This window comes from Rattus norvegicus, chromosome 11 (assembly GCF_021556685.1).
Source record: "Rattus norvegicus strain SHRSP/BbbUtx chromosome 11, alternate assembly SHRSP_T2T, whole genome shotgun sequence".
NCBI lineage: Eukaryota > Metazoa > Chordata > Mammalia > Rodentia > Muridae > Rattus > Rattus norvegicus.
The window spans coordinates 38,244,848-38,265,951 of NC_141544.1; the positions used below are offsets into that span (position 1 = coordinate 38,244,848).

The 21,104-nt window shown below is 40.4% G+C and overlaps 1 protein-coding gene across 2 annotated transcripts in view; it reads right to left on the minus strand.

The window, feature by feature from the left end:
* Nucleotides 1-516: 516 nt before the first annotated feature.
* Cyyr1 (cysteine and tyrosine rich 1) overlaps nucleotides 517-21,104 on the minus strand; it is a 106,518-nt gene continuing 85,930 nt past the window's right edge. Inside the window, 3 exon segments of one of the 2 annotated variants that reach the window (NM_001013980.1) lie at nucleotides 519-3,964; nucleotides 4,167-5,406; nucleotides 17,306-17,460. In NM_001013980.1, coding sequence (NP_001014002.1) covers nucleotides 5,240-5,406; nucleotides 17,306-17,460 — 322 coding nt within the window. In that variant the 3' untranslated portion in view covers nucleotides 519-3,964; nucleotides 4,167-5,239. 2 annotated transcript variants of the gene reach the window in all.

Genomic DNA, 21,104 nt, shown 5'->3' on the forward strand with positions numbered 1-21,104 from the left:
AATGCACATGTCTAGATGCTGTTATTTTATTACATGTTTTAAAATTTTAATTTGGGCTTATTTGGGTAGGGTAGTTTCCAAGTCTCAGGCTCCAAACTAAAAAACAATTGCAGACATCCATCCATTTTCCAGGAAACATGTGAGGCCCATTCTATCATTCACCTTTCACAGAGCAGAAGTTTAGCTGTCAGAAATAAAGTATCCACCCTCAAATCAATTAGGTAAGAGACAGCATTAAAGAGCCAGTGTGGCGACAGACCTATTTCCTTGTGTACAGAAGTAAAGGCTCATTCAGAAGGAATAAGGGGAGGAATAATGACATAAGAGAGTTAAAACATGGTTCTTGTTACTCTGACACACTTTAATCACAGCACTCAGGAGGCAGAAGCAGAGGCAGAGGGAGGAAGATCTCTGTGAGTTTTGGGCCAGCCTGGCCTACAAAGGGAGATTCCACACAGCCACCGTTACACAGAAAAACTCTGTCTCAAAACAAAAACAAAAACACAGAACTACAGGTCTCATTATAGCAAGTTCTTTCATTTTATTGCTCTTTGTAAATAATTTAGCCATAGCAAAGGTTAGTTCTTAAACAACCATAATCAAAAATTTACATCAAATATTGTTTTCCTCTGATATACATTACTTCTGGAAATAATCAGTGAACTTTAGAAATCCATGATATATTCATGTATGATAGTATGACACTAGTAAAAACCAGTAAAATTCTTCATTGTAAATATATAGGTTTGTGCTATGCCTTCAGGCGAGTCATAACCAACTCAAAGAGAGATAGTGTGGACAGTTCCCATGCAGACAATGTTTATAGAATGTCAGAGGCATGTGGTAGATGTACATTCGTGTCAAAATGAGCATTCAATTTTGGCAGACTTGCCTCTTTATTTTTCTTTAGAAATGTGTAGTGGATTTGCAAACAACTTTCTCAGATCACTGTGACTTTGGCATTGAGGATTATTGCTGTAGAGTGGTATAAACTAATCACATTTGCCGAAGAAAAATAAATCAAAGCCCATGTACTGCTAACACTATGCCGACACTTCATGCTAGGCAGGAAGCCTCTTACTAGAACAGACAGGACCCCTGAAGGCTTTTCACATCTTCGAAGCTAAGATTATTCTTGCCTAAGCCAAGCAAATCACTCAAAACAAACCTAGCCTCAATACCTTCTGTAGACCATGTTCAGTCAGACCCACATATTTCTACTGTAGATATTTGATACAGTAAAAGGCACTATTTATTCATATTAACTTTCTCAACTATAAGCTCAGATCCCATAGCCTATATTGTCAGATATTTGTTTTGGTTATTTATCAAGTATCTTGGTGCCATTTTGGAATATCATTGAATTATAATCATTATACCAGATTGTTTAAGTTTGGTTAGTGTTTTAGGTTTTCTTTTAAAGTGACATAAAGGTCTGACCTTCTATCCCTAGTGATCATCAAACAATTTTAAAGTACACAAAAAGAGCCAAGTGGAAAAAATGAATGTTAGGGTCACTTGGAGTAGAACATGACGCATTGGAATTTTTTATTGAATGCTTTCATATTTAAAGGCAAGCACGTCACAAAACCTAGTACTCGGGCAAAAGGCAACACAGTGTCCTCTTGCCTTTCCCATTAATTATTTAACTTTTCTAAAAGATTAGTTTTTATAAAATGGAAGCAATGGCTTGAGCATTCATTTCCCCCTTTAAGAAAAGTCTTTTGTCTATGGTCAAATTACACATTTTATTACTGATATAAAACCCTGGAACTATTTGGTTTCTCACCTCTTATTCCACAATTGGAGCAACCTTCATATACCTGTGACTAAAGCGATATGGGTTTTTAGGAAGAGTTAGTAAGGACTGTGGAGATCTTAGCGCCCAGAACCTGGTGGGTACCTTTGATCTTGTTTAAATAGTCAGAGTCAATGGGTAAGATTGAGTTACTGCTGTCACTGCTGCAGACACAGGTAGTCACACCCACCTAAGACATAAGCAGACAGTTTGAGGCTAAAAGGATCGATTCATTTTAGACACCTTTCTAGAACATTTCTTTACTATACAGCTGCATTTTGTTTGGGATCTCGATGGAAGAGCTTCACAAAGCTATCTAGTCAACAGTAAGGCTGCGACTGTTTTTTTGTTGTTGTTTGCTTAATTTGCTTTGTTTTACACACATACTTTAGAGAGGGCATGGGTTTCATATATTCATACCAATAAGACTTCGACATCACCTGTGAAGCCGCTTGTCTTTCTTGCAAAGCAAATTTCACTAGAGAATCACACGAATACTTTTTGGTTTTCTGGTACACATTAAAGTTATGTTTATACTGTATTATAGTTTGTTAAGTGTCTTCAAAGCAGTGTCTACACCCTCATTAAAATATTTCATTGTTAAAGAATGGCAACTAGCAGCCAAGCTTTCGGCAGGTCCAAATCTTTTTGGTGGTGGTGGGGTGAGAGTTGCTGATGATTAGGCTGGTGCTTGCTTAATCCGGTTAGTTCCTTCAAATAATATAACAGTGAAATCTGCTACATGGGTTGAAACATCTCTTCACAAACGGGTTCTCTGTAGCATGTGATGCTGCTTGGCAGCTTTTAAAGCACGGTGTTTCTTCCTTCAAAATTGTAATTTTCTCCAATCCCACTGCAGGCTTTTCAAGTCACTTACAAATACTCTAAACCCTCTGCTATGACCTCATCTCTGCCCACAGCACCTTTCCCCAGCAGTGTGTTTCACCAGAAGAACCAAAACCTCCATTGCTCACCGTAAGAAGCAATTGTTCCTCTTGCAGTGATAGCCTGAGACATAGTATCTGAGTTGCACCTTCAATTTCCATCTCCAAGGTTAGTTCCTTTGTGAGTTTACCATATCTGTAGGTACTTTCTCCTCCAAAGCCTTAGCAAAGGCAACATTATGTATGAGGGCCGGAATCTACTTCCTCCAAATGTGCATTAATACTGACCTCTCGATCTCTTCTTGTGAATCATGGGTCTACAGTCACAGATTCTTTCCAGGACTTTGCCAAGCCCCCAGAGGTTCCAATTTGTGTCAGTTATGACCTTATAAAAGGCAGTTATTAAATACCAAGGCTTAGAAGTTGAAGTTAACCATAGTCTATGGGACACAGAGTAGGACTGGAATCGTTGCTGCATATGAACAGATCTTTGTTTCTTTGTACATTTCCATTGGAGCACTTGGATGAGCTTTGTCAATAAGCAGTAAGGTTTTGAAAAAAAGCAACAACTTGTTTTTCCCTGAGCAGTCTCAACACTTGGTTTAAAACATTCATTAAACAACATCAAAAATAGACCTGGTTGTTCTATGTATAGACTACAGGCAGAGCGAACTATGGCTATTCTTAAGAGGGCTAGGATTTTTGGCTAGAAAATGAACATTGAACACTGGCTTCATGTGAAAGTCAGCAGTTATGTTATAGACACTAGCAAGAAGGCCAGACTGTCTTTTGAGGTTTGGAGTTAGGATGGCTTCTTTGTTCTGGCTGTGGAAGTTCTAGAAGGCAAGCACGTCTTCCAACAGTAGAGACTGTCATTTCCATTAAGCAGCCATCTTCTGTGTGATCCTAACTAGGTCTTTGAGAGAACAGGCGTCAGCCTCCATTGCAGTGCCTGAAGCTTCACCTTCTCCTTTGAATACAGGGGTAGGGTAGCTCCTTCTCTTAACTTCAGGACCTGATCTCTGCTCCTCTCAATCTTTCTCTTACAGCGTGCAAGCTATGCTTACATTTCTTGTTCGCCTCTGCCAGCCATTGCAGAATGAAGAGTTAGGTCCCAGCTCTGGATCAAGCTTTATGACTTGAGGGAATGTGGTTGTTTTGATCTGCTGCATACACCACTAATGAGTTATTCTTATAAGCAGTGGGGTTGGTGTTCTCTTTCTTTTCTATCATTTGTGTGTTTGGAGAGAGACATTTTTAGTTTCCTTTAAGAAAGCCTCATCTGTGTTTTTTTTTTTTTTAAAGATTTATTTATTTATTATATATAAGTACACTGTAGCTGTCTTCAGATACACCAGAAGAGGGCATCAGATCTCTTTACAGATGGTTGTGAGCCACCATGTGGTTGCTGGGAATTGAACTCATGACCTCTGGAAGAGCAGTCGGGTGCTCTTAACCGCTGAGCTATCTCTCCAGCCCCTCATCTGTGTTTTTATGGCTTAACTTACAAGCTAGCGTAAGATGCTGGCCTTTCAGCCTATCTCAGATTTGAACATGCTTTTGTCATGAAGATGAATTATTTCCATCTTTGGGTTAAAGTAAGAACCATATTATTCTTTTAGCTTGAACACTTAGAAGTCATTGTTGGCTTGTTAATTGGCCTAATTTCAGACTGTTCTCGGAATAGGAGGAGAGAGAGAGAGGAGGAAGGGGTGGAGGTTTTCAGTGGAGCAAATATGATACATACACACACACACTATTTATCTCACTATTTATCACACTAATCTCACTGTTTTATAGGGGCAGAATTCATGACATCTCCAAACAAATATCTACTATAACAACACCAACCAACACTAAACACAGATCACCATAACAGACATAATAATCGTGGCTATGAAAACATTTGGAATGTTGTCGCACATGACCAACATGTAATACAAGGATAGGAAGTATGCTTCTACTGTTGGGAAAATGACACTGCTTGGTGCAAGGTTATCACAAACCTTCAATCTGTAAAAAAACATGCAACACCACTGTGAAGTGCAAAAGGTCAAAGTGCAACAAGATGAGGTATGCCTGTGCCAGAACCAACGTTCCCACTGGTTACTTCTATCCAGAGCCCCTAACGTGGCCAGGCACAGAGTGGGCTCTAAGGCACTTAATACATATTTGTGGATAAATGTAATAATGAACTGTTCTAGTTCTCCTAAAGCTATATGGAATGCAGCTCTTTCCTGATGTAGATAAGACTATCCTCTGTTTGTCTTTATTCCAGGTTCAATGCTGAAGTTGCCTTCAGCTCGTCCTAAAGCAGCGTGATTATCACATGGTCTGCCAAGTGCATTGCTTTAATCTGACTGTGCCTGGGTGGATCTGTAGATCACGTAATCTGTGACTTTAGAGAACCACACATCATTCTCTACCTAGCTCTGAGCAGGGAAAGAGCCTGCTCCACATGAATAGTCTGCCTGAGATGTTATCTGACCCTAGCCAGTAGACAATCATTTTATTTTTTGCACGTTTCTAAATTGAGGCATTTTGTTCTGGGTAATTGCTAATTGTTACATATTCTGTTCTGCGAGGAGGAATATTTCCTTGAATTTCCAGGATACGGAGGGGGTGGAGAGCGCTGGGCTGAAGCTTGAGGGGCTGGAGAGTATGGTGGTGGCAGGTCTGTGCAATATTCCGTCTCATGGTCATAAGTATAGGGGGGCGGTGCCACTGCAAAAGAAAAGAAAAAAGAATATCAGGCATTTACTAAATGCCGTAGTGATGGTGTTCAACCATTGTGCTAGACACTTTGAGGGAGGAAACACTTTTTGCTTGCAAAACTAGTAATATTTGCTTAGAATGTGGACAGGTATGGCTGAGTAAATGAGTCTCTATAAGGCAGTGCCCTGGGTGAGGTTGTTTGTAGTTGGGGCTTAGAGAAAGTCCCTCAGAAATATGATGCTGGAGTGGCAGAGAGTGAGGAAGCAGGTGGTGGTGGGTAATTCAAGTGTGGCTAAAAGCACAGGAGCAGGAGAGTATGTGGATTTCAGCAGAAATGATGGGGGAAGGGAGCAATTTAAAAGAGGCTGAGGAATAGCCATGATGGGCTTGGTGAGGAAGAGGGCTCAGTATCCCTATGCTGGGCTTGGTGAGGAAGAGGGCTCAGTATCCCCATGCTGGGCTTGATGAGGAACAGGGCTCAGTATCCCCATGCTTGGGCTTAGTGAGGAACAGGGCTCAGTATCCCCATGCTGGGCTTGGTGAGGAACAGGGCTCAGTATCCCCATGCTGGGCTAGTAAACGATGCTGTATTCTTTAAAAGGAAATCATAAAATTTACTTCTTTAAGATAATTCATTGCATATGTTCACTGAAAACAATACCTTTTATAAAAGGGACATTTTCAGACAAATACACACTGCACATTGTCCTTCCCATAGGCTCTGCCCTCCCCTTTCTCCCACCTGCCATTCTCCTTTGTTCTTTGATTGACTTATATATTCATCTCATACGTGACCTTAGGCATTTGTATAAAATCTAGGATCACTATGGGAGCCATACTACCTGAGACTGGCTGAATTCCCCTAGCACAATGCTCTTTGGTTGTGTCCATTTTCCTACAAACAATGTAATCTCATTCTTCTTTGTAACTGAAGATGATTCTATTGAACACGGGCCACATCCTGTCTACCGCTCTGTAAGTTTATTCAACTTACTCTGAACAGTGTTGGAGTAGACATCATCGTGTACATATCTTTGTGACATATAGAAAAATAGATTAGGGAATATGCTTTGGCAAGCACATTCTCTCAGCTGAGAGGCAGCAGATATGAGAGGTAATGGAATTTCAAGAGTAGTTAGAACCCACTCCTGAATACAAGGAGTGGATATCCACAAAACACCAAGCAGACGAGTCTGTAGATCGCTGGGGAAGTAGAAAAGGGTTGGAGGGTGAAGGGAGAGGTAAAAGAATTGAGCACCCAGCATGAGAATTCCTGGAACTTGCAGGATCAACAAGTTTGGGAATGGAGATGAGGGATTGGATTTTCTAAACCTTACTTGAAAATATGCCTTAATTTAAGTTACTGTAGTATGTCAGTAATTTAATAATCACCTTTGTTATACTTGATAGTGACTTCTCCCGCACACCTATTTTGTAGTGATCCTAATCCTGTCTGCAGGGGAGGAAGAGAAGCATCTGGCAACTCAAATTCATCTATGTCCTCAGGATGGTTAGCCAGAAGTGAATTCGTTCTCAGGGGATAGATCCTATTGGGAAGTGACAGGCCTTAACTGGTCACTATGAATGTAACATAGATCCCAAAACTCATGTCACAATAATGTGACTAAATCACCAAGCTTTTAGCATTGCAGTGACAGCAGGGAACAGCTAGCGTTTCAGCAAACTGTTCTTCCCCCAAGGACCTGCAGCATGGTGGAAAAGAAGTACACGTGCACACAGTAGGTCTAGACTACTATGAACATAGAAGAGATCCAATGGGTCCCTCTGGTGTACCTCTCACTAGCAAGACCGTAATGTTTGGAGTCATTTACTGGCCTCACTATAGACAGAGGAAGCAAGGAAAGGAATTAAGTAACCAGAGAAAAGAGGACTATGGGTGCACCCAACTGAGTGGTATGTCCCCAGAGAGCTCCGCTATGCTGTAAAGACACCACTAGTGTCCTTGGGGGCCAGGTGTCTTTCATCAGGGAACTGGGCTGCGTGAAGTCATCGTCAGTGATGCTCACAGCTTCTTTAACCTTCCTTCAGACCTGCCTGACTCTAAGCTCTGTCTCCTATGAGCAAACAGAGAAACTCCTGCAGAGTGCGTACACATTCTCTCTGGATTTTTGTGCCCAGTTCCTGGCTCTGTGAAATATAAAAAGGCTGATACAAAGACTTGCATCCCAAGAAAGGAGGCCCTACAGCCTTCGCACAAGCTAGCAAGTCCCAGCAGGCTGTCAGGTCATGCTGGTTCTTGTAAACAGGTGGTTCCCTCTTGTTATTAAGCTGAAGTTTCTCCTGCCTCTGGCATGAGGAGCACAGACTGACTTATCCCATAGATCTTCTCCATCTCCTCTTCTGTCATGAACTTACCGTGTGTGTGTGTGTGTGTGTGTGTGTGTGTGTGTGTGTGGTGTGTGTGTGTGTGTGTGTGTGTGTGTGTGTGTGTGTGTGTGTGTGTGTGGCGCATTTATGCTCCGCAGTGTTATGAACACTGCTGGAGGACAGTTCAGTGAGGATCTTTGTGGTTAATGTTGCTGTGTGTCAAACATGACAATTCAGCTATGAACAATGTTCTGTCACTCACAGCTCCTTTGAATGCTGATGAAATGACAGTGGTGCTGGAGAGTGGTGCTCTGAGGCCTACTTATCATGAAAGAAGAACATCTTTTGCAATACAGTCACTGGAGGACATGCCTGAAATTGTGTCACACAATGGACCGTGTTATCTCTCTTCATGATGTAAGGTCTCATAAAGAAGTAGATATTCAAGGTATCTACTTTGGTTTTGGAGTTCCTGATTAGTCCTAGTTGATTAAAGGGTTTGGTTATTTTCAATTGTGCATACGGTTTCTGGAGGATGTTTGCATGCCTGTATAGAGCTGAATCCTTTAAAACTCTTGCATTTCTGATAGTCTAATTCCCTGATGTAACTGTGCTATCCATCTTTACTGTCAGGTATGAGTGTCTGTATTATTAAAAAAACCAGCGTCGAGTCTGATGGGGTACATCTTTAATCTCACCACCTGAAAAACTGAGGCAGGAGGATTTCAATTTTGAGGACAGCGTGGGTTATAAGCTTAGTTCCAGCTCAGCCTGGTATATATAGTTAAACCTTGTCTCAAAATGAATGAATAAATGAATAGATACCAAGGGAAAATATGAAAATTAGAGAAGAAATGCAAAGTTTTCGACTCCTTCAAGCAATGTTTCCAAAGATGAGAAAATTTGGATACAGAAGATAGTCGTCCTGAATTTTGTCCCTTCAGTCCGAGCGGTCACACCTATACCTCTGGTCATGTTGGCATTTATACCTTGGCAGTTGCATAAATGGGCGCATCTTTGTCCTTCATATCACACCATTGCTTATGTTACGTGCGTTCTCTCCAAAAGTTTGTTATTACGGGGTATATACGATTCCACTTCATATTTACCTACTCTGAGGTTAACATTTTCGTTCTTGTAAACGACTGACAAACATCTTCTCACAGGAGACTTTACTGTTCTGAATGATTTCATTTGGAATAAAAATTCTAGGGGCTGGGGATTTAGCTCAGTGGTAGAGCGCTTACCTAGGAAGCGCAAGGCCCTGGGTTCGGACCCCAGCTCCGAAAAAAAAAAAGAACCAAAAAAAAAAAATTCTAGAAGTCTTCTGGCTTACACAATGCCTAAGTGTTATTATCCACAAATGCATGGCCTGGCAGAGGTAGAGTGTCATATTAGAAAATTCGTAAAGGGGAAAATACAGCTATCCTATCCCATCATTTCTCAGGTCAAAGCTGGGCTTTAGAACTTCTGTATTATGTTTCAGTGCTTGAAATTCTGGCTGGATAAACAATGTATTTATTCAGGTTTGTTTCAGTCCGGTAACTTCTGAGTTGGGCTCTTAGGATTTAGAATGATTAAAGTAACAAGGCTATGAAGGACAGCTTTCACTTGAAAAACATTGTGTCAGCCTTCTCTGGTAGCACTGCCTTTAAGCTCAGCACTAGGTAGTTAGAGACACATGGATCTCTGTTCTTCGCAGGGGGTTCCAGCCAATTCAAACCATAAAGCAAAGCCCTATCTCCAAAATGAACAAAGAAACAAACAAAACAGAATAATTCTCCAAAGTTGCTCCTTTACTATGTAATTTCAGACATTCCAAACTTTAAAAGGTGTATTTACCATTTTTTCTCACCTTTACTGTGCTGTTCTTTGTAAGGATATAAATCAGTCTTACATTCACATACCTGGTTCGTAACCATTGTTTCTGAGTTTACCCTCCTTATTTTTATATAATTATACATTTTCTAAAGACAGCATATTGCTATGAAGCATAGGCTGACCAAAAACTTACAATGTAGCACAGGCTAGTTCAGCTGCTCCTGGCTTGTTCCCTGAATGCTGGGATTTGTGGGCCACAGTTTTATATTTGATACTTAGAGTAAAGTTTACTTCTCTTCTAAGGTTTTAATCTTAGCTAAGGCATCTATTTAAATGTGGCCTATTACATAATCTACTTGCTAATTTATTTGCTTCATTTTATGGACCATGCATGTCTTTTTATACCAGAAGTTTATCTTAATTGATTTAGTATGTGAGAGGTCTAGTCAATCACATTGTTTAAGTATGTGTGTATGTGAATATGTGTGTATATTTGTGTGTATGCCCATGTCTATGTGTGTGTGATATGTGTGTGTGTTGTTGTATGTAATTTATGTACTTGTTCAAAGCTTCTTTTTGCATACAATTTTTAGTACTGTTGCTAAAAGCAAGCTCTCCTTTACTTTGTCCTCTTGAGCTCCACCCAGAACAGAAAGTTTACAGAAAGGCTCCAGAGTGGCTGGCAGAATTCCCTCTGCCTCACCCTCTGACACACACAGATCCTAAGACACATGAGAATCCTGTGTTCCCCTTCCTCTCTGATAACATCAGGACAAGTCATATCATATCCTGTATCCTTTTATTACCACAAGAAGGACACTCTCCTAAGACCGCTTTCATTTTAGACTTGTAATGCAGGCAGGCTTTGCACATCTAGTATAGCTCGTCCACGGCCCCCCATTTGCTGTGTGCTCATCTCAGTGGAAAACAAAGTCTGGCTTAGAACAGTCTTAGGTGTCTCTCTTCCATTTCTTCATCCCTTCAGCTAAGGAATGGGAGCCTTCTTTTCTGTGTCTGTTTTGTGGTTTGAGCATGTACTCATGCGTGAATAGATTAACCAAAAGTGTCTCTTCCTCAGTTACTGAGACAGATGCTATCTCTACAAGTTCAACATTGACTAGGCTAGGATAGCTGGCCAGCAAGCTGCAGGAAGCCTAGCATCACAAACACATGCCACCATGCCTGGTCTTTTACCTGACTGCTGGAGATCCAACTTAGGTTCTTCTGCCTGAGCTACAAGCTCTTTACCAACTTCTGCCTCTTCGTGACCCTGCTCCTGAGTATTGTTCACGGTCTTGTGAGCCATGGAGAATGTATCTACTGTGGGCTCAGGGGAGGTTTTGAATTTGGGGAAGGAAGTGGAATGTAAGACTATTATCCTAGGGCATGGCTATGAAGAACAGCTTCACGTGTGTGTCTAATTAAAATTTTGATTTTTGCACTGGCGAAATGGCACAAGGAGATAAAGATAAAGATAAAAGTTGTCCTGTGAACCTGGAAGTTTGAAACTCAGAACCTGCAAAAAGCTGGGAGAAGAGAATCAGCTGCAAGGAGTTGTTCTCTAGCTTCGACATGTGGTCTGAGACACACGCACCCAAAAATACTGTCTGGTGATGATGATGATGGTGATGATGATGATGGTGGTGGTGGAGGTAGTGGTGATGGTGATGATGATAACTTTAAAAAATTTGATTCCACCACCCCACCCCAAAGATGGCTTTTTCTGCCACATTATCGAACCCGAGTTATTTTTCTCCTGCATCCTACAATCTGCAGGACCAGAATATACACATGATGTGTGATGTTAAAGTCATTCTTCAAACTATTCTCTATTCTCTTTTTAAAGGTCTGAGCTCTTTTGTATTACATAAGCCATACGATTCTATGTCTATATCTTATAGATACCGGTGACACTTTCTCTTTCAAACATGTGTTCACCAAAGACTTACAAGAGGGTCACAAACATCTGCTACCACACCTGGTCCACATGAGCCTGCCTGATAATCCCCATGACGTTTACGCCTTTTATTATCCTTTCTCCCTGTCACTAGCAACTATATTTTGAAATTCTTTATCTTTAAAATATGATTTCCGCTTATTATTTTTCTAGACTACTCATTGCACTAAGCGTGGTCTTTCTGTTGGTCCCCAACATCTTGAATGCAAACTGAAGAAAACGATTTAAATGTGTGCCACCTCTCTTCTGTTTTCTCGCCCCTTGTCATGTGGTGTTTATGTACTGTCCCTCCAATTACTCCTTTGCATCTGCTATGCAGGCACTTACATCATTCTGCCCCTGTGGAACCCGTGATGGGAGGGATGACTAAAAAAAGACACTGTGAGTCTCCTTAGGATATCAGGTTATCAGGACATGGACCCCTAGGAATTGGAATTTCTGCCTGGAGTCTCTAGCTGGAAGCACAAGGCTGAAGCTTGATCTCAGCCAGAATAGGAAGTTGTCTCCAAGGACTGTGACTGACAAGTGATGTCACCTTGCAGGAGAGACTGTAGCCAAGACAAAATGGGTCAGTGATAGGCAGGACCACACCTTGGCCAGAACTTCTTGTACTCTATTTAAATCTAAGACTCCTGTCAGGTGTGTAAAGACAGATTGATAGATGAGGGGGAGAGATCAGAGCTTCCTTTATTTGTCCCTCTTCCCAGTGTAGACATAATGAATAGATAAACCCATATTTTGCTTTTCATTGTTGTCTATTTAATTGGCCCACTGAGGACTGGTGGTTGAGCGTAGCTTGTTAGGGCTGCCAGGGCACATGCTCTGAATGTAACAACACTAGCAACATGACTACCTGGCAGCACCCAGGCTTTGATTAAAGTCCAACATTTTAACTACACCGTATCTGTAGGTAGAAGCTTTATGTGGCTAGACAAGAAAATAACCATGCAGACATGATCTCGCTTTAAAGCAGTGACCTTTTCTTAAATGTGTTGGCCATTGGTGTTGCTCAGAAAGCATATATTATGTAGGCATTTCACATGTCCCCCTTCCCAAGATTGCTTTTTTCACTTTCCTTCACCTCAAGTATATCTGTATGCCTCTTCATTCTCAGGAGAAGACTGCGTTCTTATTTCACTGAGAAAATAGGAAGAAACTGAAGAAAAGAGTCTCAAATCTGATGATTAAATGTACTTATTCCTTCTAAGGGAAAGAAAGTACACCACTCTGCTGGTGTATAGGATCCAGCTCTTTCTCAGATTCAGACTGATTTTTAAAACTTAAATATGTCACTGTGTATAGATGATGTGTATTTGAGCATGTGTGGGCTACAGTGCACACATGGAGGTCAGATTCAGTTATTTCCTTCCAACTTTATGAGAGTTGAAGGGATTAAACTCAGGTCTTCAAGCTCTTTGCACACTAAGCCATCTCACTCAAGAGTCTAATCTTTAATAATGCTTCCTGCCGTCTATATTTGCCAGCTTCCTTTTAATTTTATCTAAACATATTTATTGCTAAAATACAAAATATCATGAACTGTCTCTATGGGAAAGAAATCTGACTTCATCTCTATATTCTTGATCTGTTTTAAAGTAAAAGTTAAACAAAATTGTATGCACTTCTTTGCCTCATCACAGAATACATATGTGGTGGTGTGTATTTGAATGAGGCACCCGTGTATTCACTGACAGGAGGACTACTCCATGATATAGTTAAGTGGAAGGTTGTTGATTGTAGATGTGAGAGAGAATAACCAGAGGCACTGGGAAGAGTCTAGACACAGAGAGAAATAGACTGAATATGGCCAGCAGATGACATGGTTAGTGCTATCTGTGAGAGAAGAGAGAACATCTGCTGTCTGCGGATCCAAATGTAGCATTCTCACCTACTTCCCCAGCACCACGTCTGCCTGCGTGTTACTATGCTTCCTGCCATGAAGGTAATGGGATAAACCTCTGAAATTGTAAGCCAGCCCCAATTAAGTGTTTTCTATAAAAGTTGCCACAGTCATCGTGTCTCTTCACAACAATAGAACAATGGCTAAGACACTGTTTTAACATTAATTTTCTTCCAGGGACTAAGCCACTACCTAAAGACTATACATGGACTGACCCTGGACTCTGACCTCATAGGTAGCAATGAATATCCTAGTAAGAGCACCAGTGGAAGGGGAAGCCCTGGGTCCTGCTAAGACTGAACCCCCAGTGAACTAGTCTATGGGGGGAGGGCAGCAATGGGGGGAGGATGGGGAGGGGAACACCAATATAGAAGGGGAGGGGGAGGGGTTAGGGGGATGTTGGCCTGGAAACCGGGAAAGGGAATAACAATCGAAATGTAAATAAGAAATACTCAAGTTAATAAAAATAAAAAAGATTAATTTTAAATAAGTCTTGTCTTCCTTTTTGAGCAGGTAAGTGTGTACTTAGAATAAGTATCTACAAAATAGTTGTTGCCTTTTCTCCAATACTGTCTCTGCTTGGCTTTCATTTGTTGACTTGAGTTGCACATTGGGAAGGGCCTTTAGTGAGGAGGGTAAAGAATAAAAACATCCTTTCATCTCTAGCTTTCTTAGTCTCCATACCTTTATACATCCACAACAGTATTATTATCCAAATAGGAATATCTGAACTCACAAATTGCTTTTTACTGAGTAAAACTACATATTTCTGGGCAGGACTTTAGGTTAGGATCCTGCATTTTGACAGATGACAAAATCAAGTCTTGTGAGTGGTGTTAATTCAACAATTGTGTTTCATAAGTCCTCATTATGGGTCATGCCTTGATCCATGTTTGAGATAGAAATATAAATGAAATATATCAATATTCCTTTCTAATAGCATTAATAATTTAGGAGATAAACAGCAGTAAACAACATGGGCTCTTATAAGACAAAAAAGAAAAAACAAAAAAATAAAAAAAACATGGTAAAATGTAGAACAAAAAAAGGAAGACTCATATGCTGGGGTGGGAGGGGACAAATTGACCTTCACTCTGAGTCTAGATGAAGGGAAAAGTCTGAATTTTAGGCAAAACCCTGATCACAGAATGGCAAAGGAACAGACTGGTGGAGCTAGAGTAGTTGGGGAAAAAGAAAAAGAAGTGAGGTGTATATGAGGAAAAGGGTAATTCTCCAAGTGCTTTGCACTCTCATAATGAACAATTTGCCTTTTGCATCAGGTAAGATGACTTTGAGTCTTCTGTGAGGTAAATAAGGTTCCATTGGAAAATTCTGAGTATAATATAACCCAATGTTTCCCTTTTAGAAAAAAAATTATTTGTATATATCTATACCTATACATCTATCTATCTATCTATCTATCTATCTATCTATCTATCTATCTATCTATCTATCATCTATCTACCTATCTATCTATCTACCTACCTATTTATCTAACTGTCTATCTATAAGTATTTTACCTGCATGCATGTATGTTTTAGGAGGGCATCAGGTCTGCTGGAAGAGGAGTTACAGATAGTTGTAAGCTGCCATGTGGATGCTGAGAATTGAATTAGGATCCTCTGGAAGAGCAGTCAGTGCTCTTAACCACAGAGCTATCATTCCAGTGCTCAACTCCCATTAAAGGTTGATATGGCATCCATTTTGAGGGTCGATACCAAGGGTCAAACATTATGTATTGGGGGGCATGTTAGGATGGAGCTGTAGTCATGGAGCTAAAAGCTCACAATGAGACTCTCAGTTTCTTTTCTATTCCTGTGAAAAGACATCATGACCAAGTAAACTTATATAAGCAACAATTTACTGGGACCTACAGTTTCAGATAGAGCTCATGGTCATCATGGCTGGGGGATGGTGTGTTGCAGCAGACAGGCAGGCATGGCAGTGGAGCATTGCTGAGAGCTCACATCTTTATGTGGAAGTTGGAGGCAGAGAGAGAAAGAGAACTGGGAATGTATGGGCTTTTGAAACCTCAAAGTTCATATCCAGGGCCACATCTCCTAATCCTTCCCAAATGGTTCCATCAACCGGGGACCCAGAATTTAAGTATACGTACCTATGAGATCCATTCTCCTTCAAGCTATCACAGACTTCCGCCCAGGAAGTAACAGTGTCTATCATGAGAAGTAGTCAGACATACAGCATACTTTAAAGGTGTCACTGAGAACTTTTCCTTGTAGATGTTTCATAGATTCTAGTGCAAGAATTAAGTGTGACTCCAGGGTGTTGGTCTGAGAGCTAGAAGACTAGAAAGGCTTCAGCCTCTGGGGTGAAGTTTGTGACTGAAGAGCAGAACAAAGATGAGAATATAGGCAGTGAGTGGAGGGAAGGTGAGAAATGTAGTTTTAAGTGTGTTCACTTCTGCATACTGATTAGATATTCTGGTGGAGATGCCCATTGAGTACTGAGATAAAATAAATCTTAAAATCAGAGAGGCAGTTTGGGAACCAAGATATTTAACTCTGGGAAGCATTAGCATATAATCTCTCTCTCTCTCTCTCTCTCTCTCTCTCTCTCTCTCTCTCTCTCTCTCTCTCTCTCCCCTATGTGGGCTAAAGAACACAACCACAGAAGGGTAAACATCATGTGGAAGAAGACACAAAGGTGAGTGGACACAGGAGAAGAAAAAGAACAGAGATATTATTCCTACACTCATCTGAAATGTGTTTCTTCAAGTTGAAGCATATAAGAGTCAATAAGGATGGACTGACAGTGGATGCACTTAGAAGGTACATTGTGTTGTTTTTGTATGACATTGAGATGATGAATATGGGTAGAGATGTGAAGATAATATCCTACAAGTTATCAAATTGAGAAATTGCTTACCATATCTTTATCGTTGGGCACTTTTTCAATTTTTGTTATGTTTGAAAATTTCATATAGGTATACAATGAAATATAATCATATCCAACTCTTTCTTTTTCTTCCAACTCCCCCACATCTTCCCAACATGTGCCTTCACAATTCATTCCTTTTTTTTTTTCTGATAGTTTACTTAACTCCGGCTAGTACTACCCATGTAGATATGGGTATGAGAAAAACTGCAAGTGGCCACACCCTCAAGGAAGAATGATTCTCCTGACTATCAACTCCCAATTGCTCCTTGGTAAGGGGAGGATCCAGGAGACCATCTAGCTCTCTATGTCAGAATGTTGACTGGTTTGATATTATACAGAATTCGAACATGTAACTGCAATTGGTGAGTTCATGAAACTGCTCACCTTTTATATGTTGTATGGTACATACTATTGGATTCCCTAATGCAAGGCAAAAGGCCTTGTTTATAGAATCTCACACACTCACTATATTTATATGTAGAAGTTCTAGCAAATTTTCAACATGTATCTGTCAAATTATTAATATCATTTCTGCTCATCCCTGAAGATTTTAATATTATGTGGGAGCTATACTCTTTGTTTAATGAGGACTATAAGAAGTTTTCTCTATACTTTCCCTAGAGACATACATACCTACTGCCTCAGAAGCCAGTTTATTAAGACAGATTGCACACTTTCTCCATAATTACTTGTCAGAACTCATTGGCAGGTAGATAGAATGGGTGTGAATTTTCTATTTATCTTCATTCTGGCTGACTGGTGACTGTAGTTAATGATACAGCCATTGAGAGAAGACTATATTCAAATGTAACATGAATTGTTTCTTTTTTACCAAGGTCTCCCTTCAAAGCTAAAGCTTCAATCTATCATTATTTGGGAATACTCTAGAAAATTGGGGATTATTTCAATGAGAATAGAGCCTCATTGAAGATAGAGTCTTTTGGAGAATTAGAGCCTCAGTAACAAACCCGTTTCTTCCTTCAAAAGTGAACCATGTTGCTTACTGGGATAGGAGATGGCATTGATGTGTGCTGCTCTGATGACTCCCACGCGGGTTCCCCGGTTGTTTTTCATGCACATGCAGATGCATATGGCAATTCCTGCAATGACCCCCATGATGAACACGATTCCAAACACGATGCCAGCAATCGCAGTGCCCCTGAGAAAGAAAACAAAAGCGTATTTTCCCCGAAGGTCTGAAAGGAATCCAGTCTCAAGCACAGCTCAATGGCTTTAAGCTAAATGATTCTCTACAGCTTAAGGGAAAGTGTCTTGCTTATTTAAAAGAACCCTTGAATTAATCATGCAAATGGTCTCTTGGACTTCAACAAGAAAAATTGAAAGCCTATAGGGAATCTTTGTATAGCAGAGTTAACAATGTCTTCACTCATATTTTTGTTTAAAATTTCCTAAAATTGGAGCTGGAAAGATTGCTTAGCAGCTAAGAATGCATAGTGATCGTCTAGGGAACCTGAGTTTGGTTTCTGGCTCCCATGTAAGGTACCTCACAACCACCTGCAAGTCCAGCTCTAGAGGAGACATCACGATTTACTGGCCTTTGCAGATAACGGCACTCCATGCATATTCCCTGCCACAGACACACATGTATAAACACACACACACACACACACACACACACACACACACACACACACACTCACATATGCTAATATGCATCCCTAGTACTATAAGCAGTAATCTAAAATCATTTTCCTATGTACTTGAACAGCAAAAATATGTATATTGTACAAGAAGCATGTTTGTTTCACTGAAAAATTTTAAAGGCAACTTAACATTTATTCTTAATTGAAAATGCGCCATAGAATAAGACAAAGAAAACCAAACACAACATCCCCCTCCCCACCCCACACACATAGAGGATAGACGATAAAATAAATATCCCCAGTCAATTCAGCCTCTATTCCTATTATGGATAATGGTTTTCTCCAGAAAGCATTAGGTCATGCAACAAAACTAAGTGAAAAAATTGCAGAAGCTTATCGTTATTTATGCACACCATAATTTGTAGCATCAATATTTGTCAGTGTTCATAGAAGTCATCCATCTTTACCAAAACGAAGAACCCGACTGAGCAGTACTAGTTCTCTTAAGGCTTCCCTGGAAATCTAGCACAGTAGTGCATGCATAAACAACTTAAGAAGGATGCTCACCAAAGAGCCCAAGGTGCAATGGACATGATATTCAACATGGCTGACTTCCTAACAATATAGTGAAGGAAAGCACAACTACTAACAGATAATGTCAACATTAACAGGATAACTGCAATACCCTGGGGGAGAAACAATATTTTCATCAGCTAGGTTTTTCTCAATGCATGCATATATACTGCTAGGTAATTGTGAAGCAATGAAGGCATTTTTCCATTCTCTAGTTCAGGCATTGCACCAGTAGCTACTATTTTCAACTTTCAGCTACATCATTGAACATCGCTGTAAGCTTATTTCTAGTCATCATTTTTAATTTTTTCAATCTTATCTAAAGGTACCTTTCGAATACATAATCACTATCGATAGTTAAAACTGTTACCAGTATTTATATTGCCATTGCACAGTACCCTGTTGGGCCAAGCAGAGTACTGTGGTAAACATAGACTTCTCTTACAACCCGTTTTAAGGATGTTCTACATATTTCATTTCTCTATGTACTACTGCAGTTCTTTTCCCTGACCATGGTTCCTTGAAAACATCCATACAACCAGTATGAATGTTCATTTGCACGCACAGTAAAACTACTCATCAGTTTGTTCCATTTCCATGAGAATCCCTGAAACATTATCAGGCCCAACACGGGTCTTCTCAATCTGGACCTCTTTCCATTTACACCGGGATCTCAGGTTCTCAGGCTCAGAACTGCATTCCCAAGTGGCTTCTTAGGGAGGAATTCAAAAGGAAGTCTGTGACTGAAAATGACTTTATAGTGTTCCCTCCCTTGATTCCTAGTTAGGGTATTGTGTTATTTCTGTTACACAGTGAACAGCACAGATGATTCACCATATAAGAAAGAAGATTTTATTTTGACTCAAGGTTTCAGAGGTCTCTGTCCATGGGTGCTTCTTCCTGTTGCCTTTGATCCTCTAGCGCAGCAGAGCATTGTGGGAAAGTGTAGTGGAGGCAGTTCTTCATCTTATGGCAGCTTGAAAGCAAAGGGAAGAGAAAGGGGTAGGAGGGTGGGGGGCTAAAACCACCTGGTCCCAGTGACCCAACTTCCTTTTATTGTGCTCTTTTGTGCTTTTTAGAGCTATTGACTCTTTTGTGCTTTCAGAACTTTGCAGTAGTGTCACCCCAAGTACCATACCTCTGAGAAGATGGCCTTTGAGAGACACTCACCTACACCCTGGCAGCTGAATATGGAATTCTGAAGCTAAACATAGTTTCTCTTGGGCCTTTCTCATTGTCCTCTAGAATCTGCCCCAAGAGAATTCCATAAATTCTAATTACTTTCCTTGTGTGATTTTTTTTTTCTAAAAGTCTTTCTAAAAATCCTTGGCATTTTCTACCAGAAGTCTAACATTTTCTAGTGTTGCTAGACAAAGAACTGACAGCCTCTTAGGATTCATCATTTCTAAAGACTCATTGTCTTCAATTTTTAGAATTACGTAAATCAACAACTCCTCCACTTTACAGCACAGTTTTCCTTCCAGAGCTTGTTCTGAGATAAACTTTTAATCTTCAGTTCCTTCTGTCATTTCCTCTTCCTCTTCCTCTTCCTCCCTCCCTCTCTCTCTCTCTCTCTCTCTCTCTCTCTCTCTCTCTCTCTCTCTCTCTCTCTCTCTCTGTGCGTGTGGATGTGTGTTAAATACTGTCTATGGGGTTTCATTTACTCAGTCTTCTTCCCAAGTTTTTCTTGACTTCAAAGGTCAGCATTAGCTCGTAACTGCTCTACTGGGTAACTTACTATGTTCCTGTAGTGTTAAAAGTGATAGAGATGGAACCATGTTGGTTAGACTTTTGGATATTAAAACTGTGAGATGGATAAATCTTCTCTCTCTCTCTCTCTCTCTCTCTCTCTCTCTCTCTCTCTCTTTTAAGCACGGATATTTTGTTAAAGAAATGGAGTAGAGACTAATGAACTCTTTTACTTAAAAAAATAGAAAGAGGTTCTGAATCATCTCCTATAAGTTTAGTGTGTAAGGCCAGCGTTTGACAAATGAATCATGAAAGCTCAAGTTTCACGTCTTCTTGATGATTTTCTTTTTCTTCAGAAAGGCAGAGTTTGTTATTCCATTTCATTGTCAGAGAACATAAATCTGACTGAAAATGTCCCAAAGTTAGAGTTTTTACTAGGAAGGTATGAAGTCAGGCTTTGACTCCAGAGACCCAGTCTTTTGTTCTATCATGATTACTGCCTTCGAGCTTTAAGAGCATGGTTTATGACTACCTTCTAACTGCAGCATGGCCACCTCACCCGAGTTGCAAAGCCTTATTTTGCCTTAGCTTTGTTATTCTTGACATGACAGCCACCTTGGGGCTCCTGAGCTTTTTCTGCCAGATTTCTTGTCATGAATCTGATTTCACAACTCATTTGCCAGATAAACAGATTTCTACTACCAGTGTGCTGTGAGCATCATTCCCACATCTTCTGTGATTAGCTCACACTTTCCACCCAAAGCAGGTATCCCACAAACCAGAAAGGCTTGAATGTTGGAAAGGACAGTGTGTGCGTGTGTATGTGTGTGTGTGTGTATGTGTGTGTGTGTGTGTGTGTGTGTCATATCGTATGTCAGTCTCAGAGACAGCTTTGTCACAGTGCAGTCTGAGAATGTTTCTACAGTGTAGGTAGGGA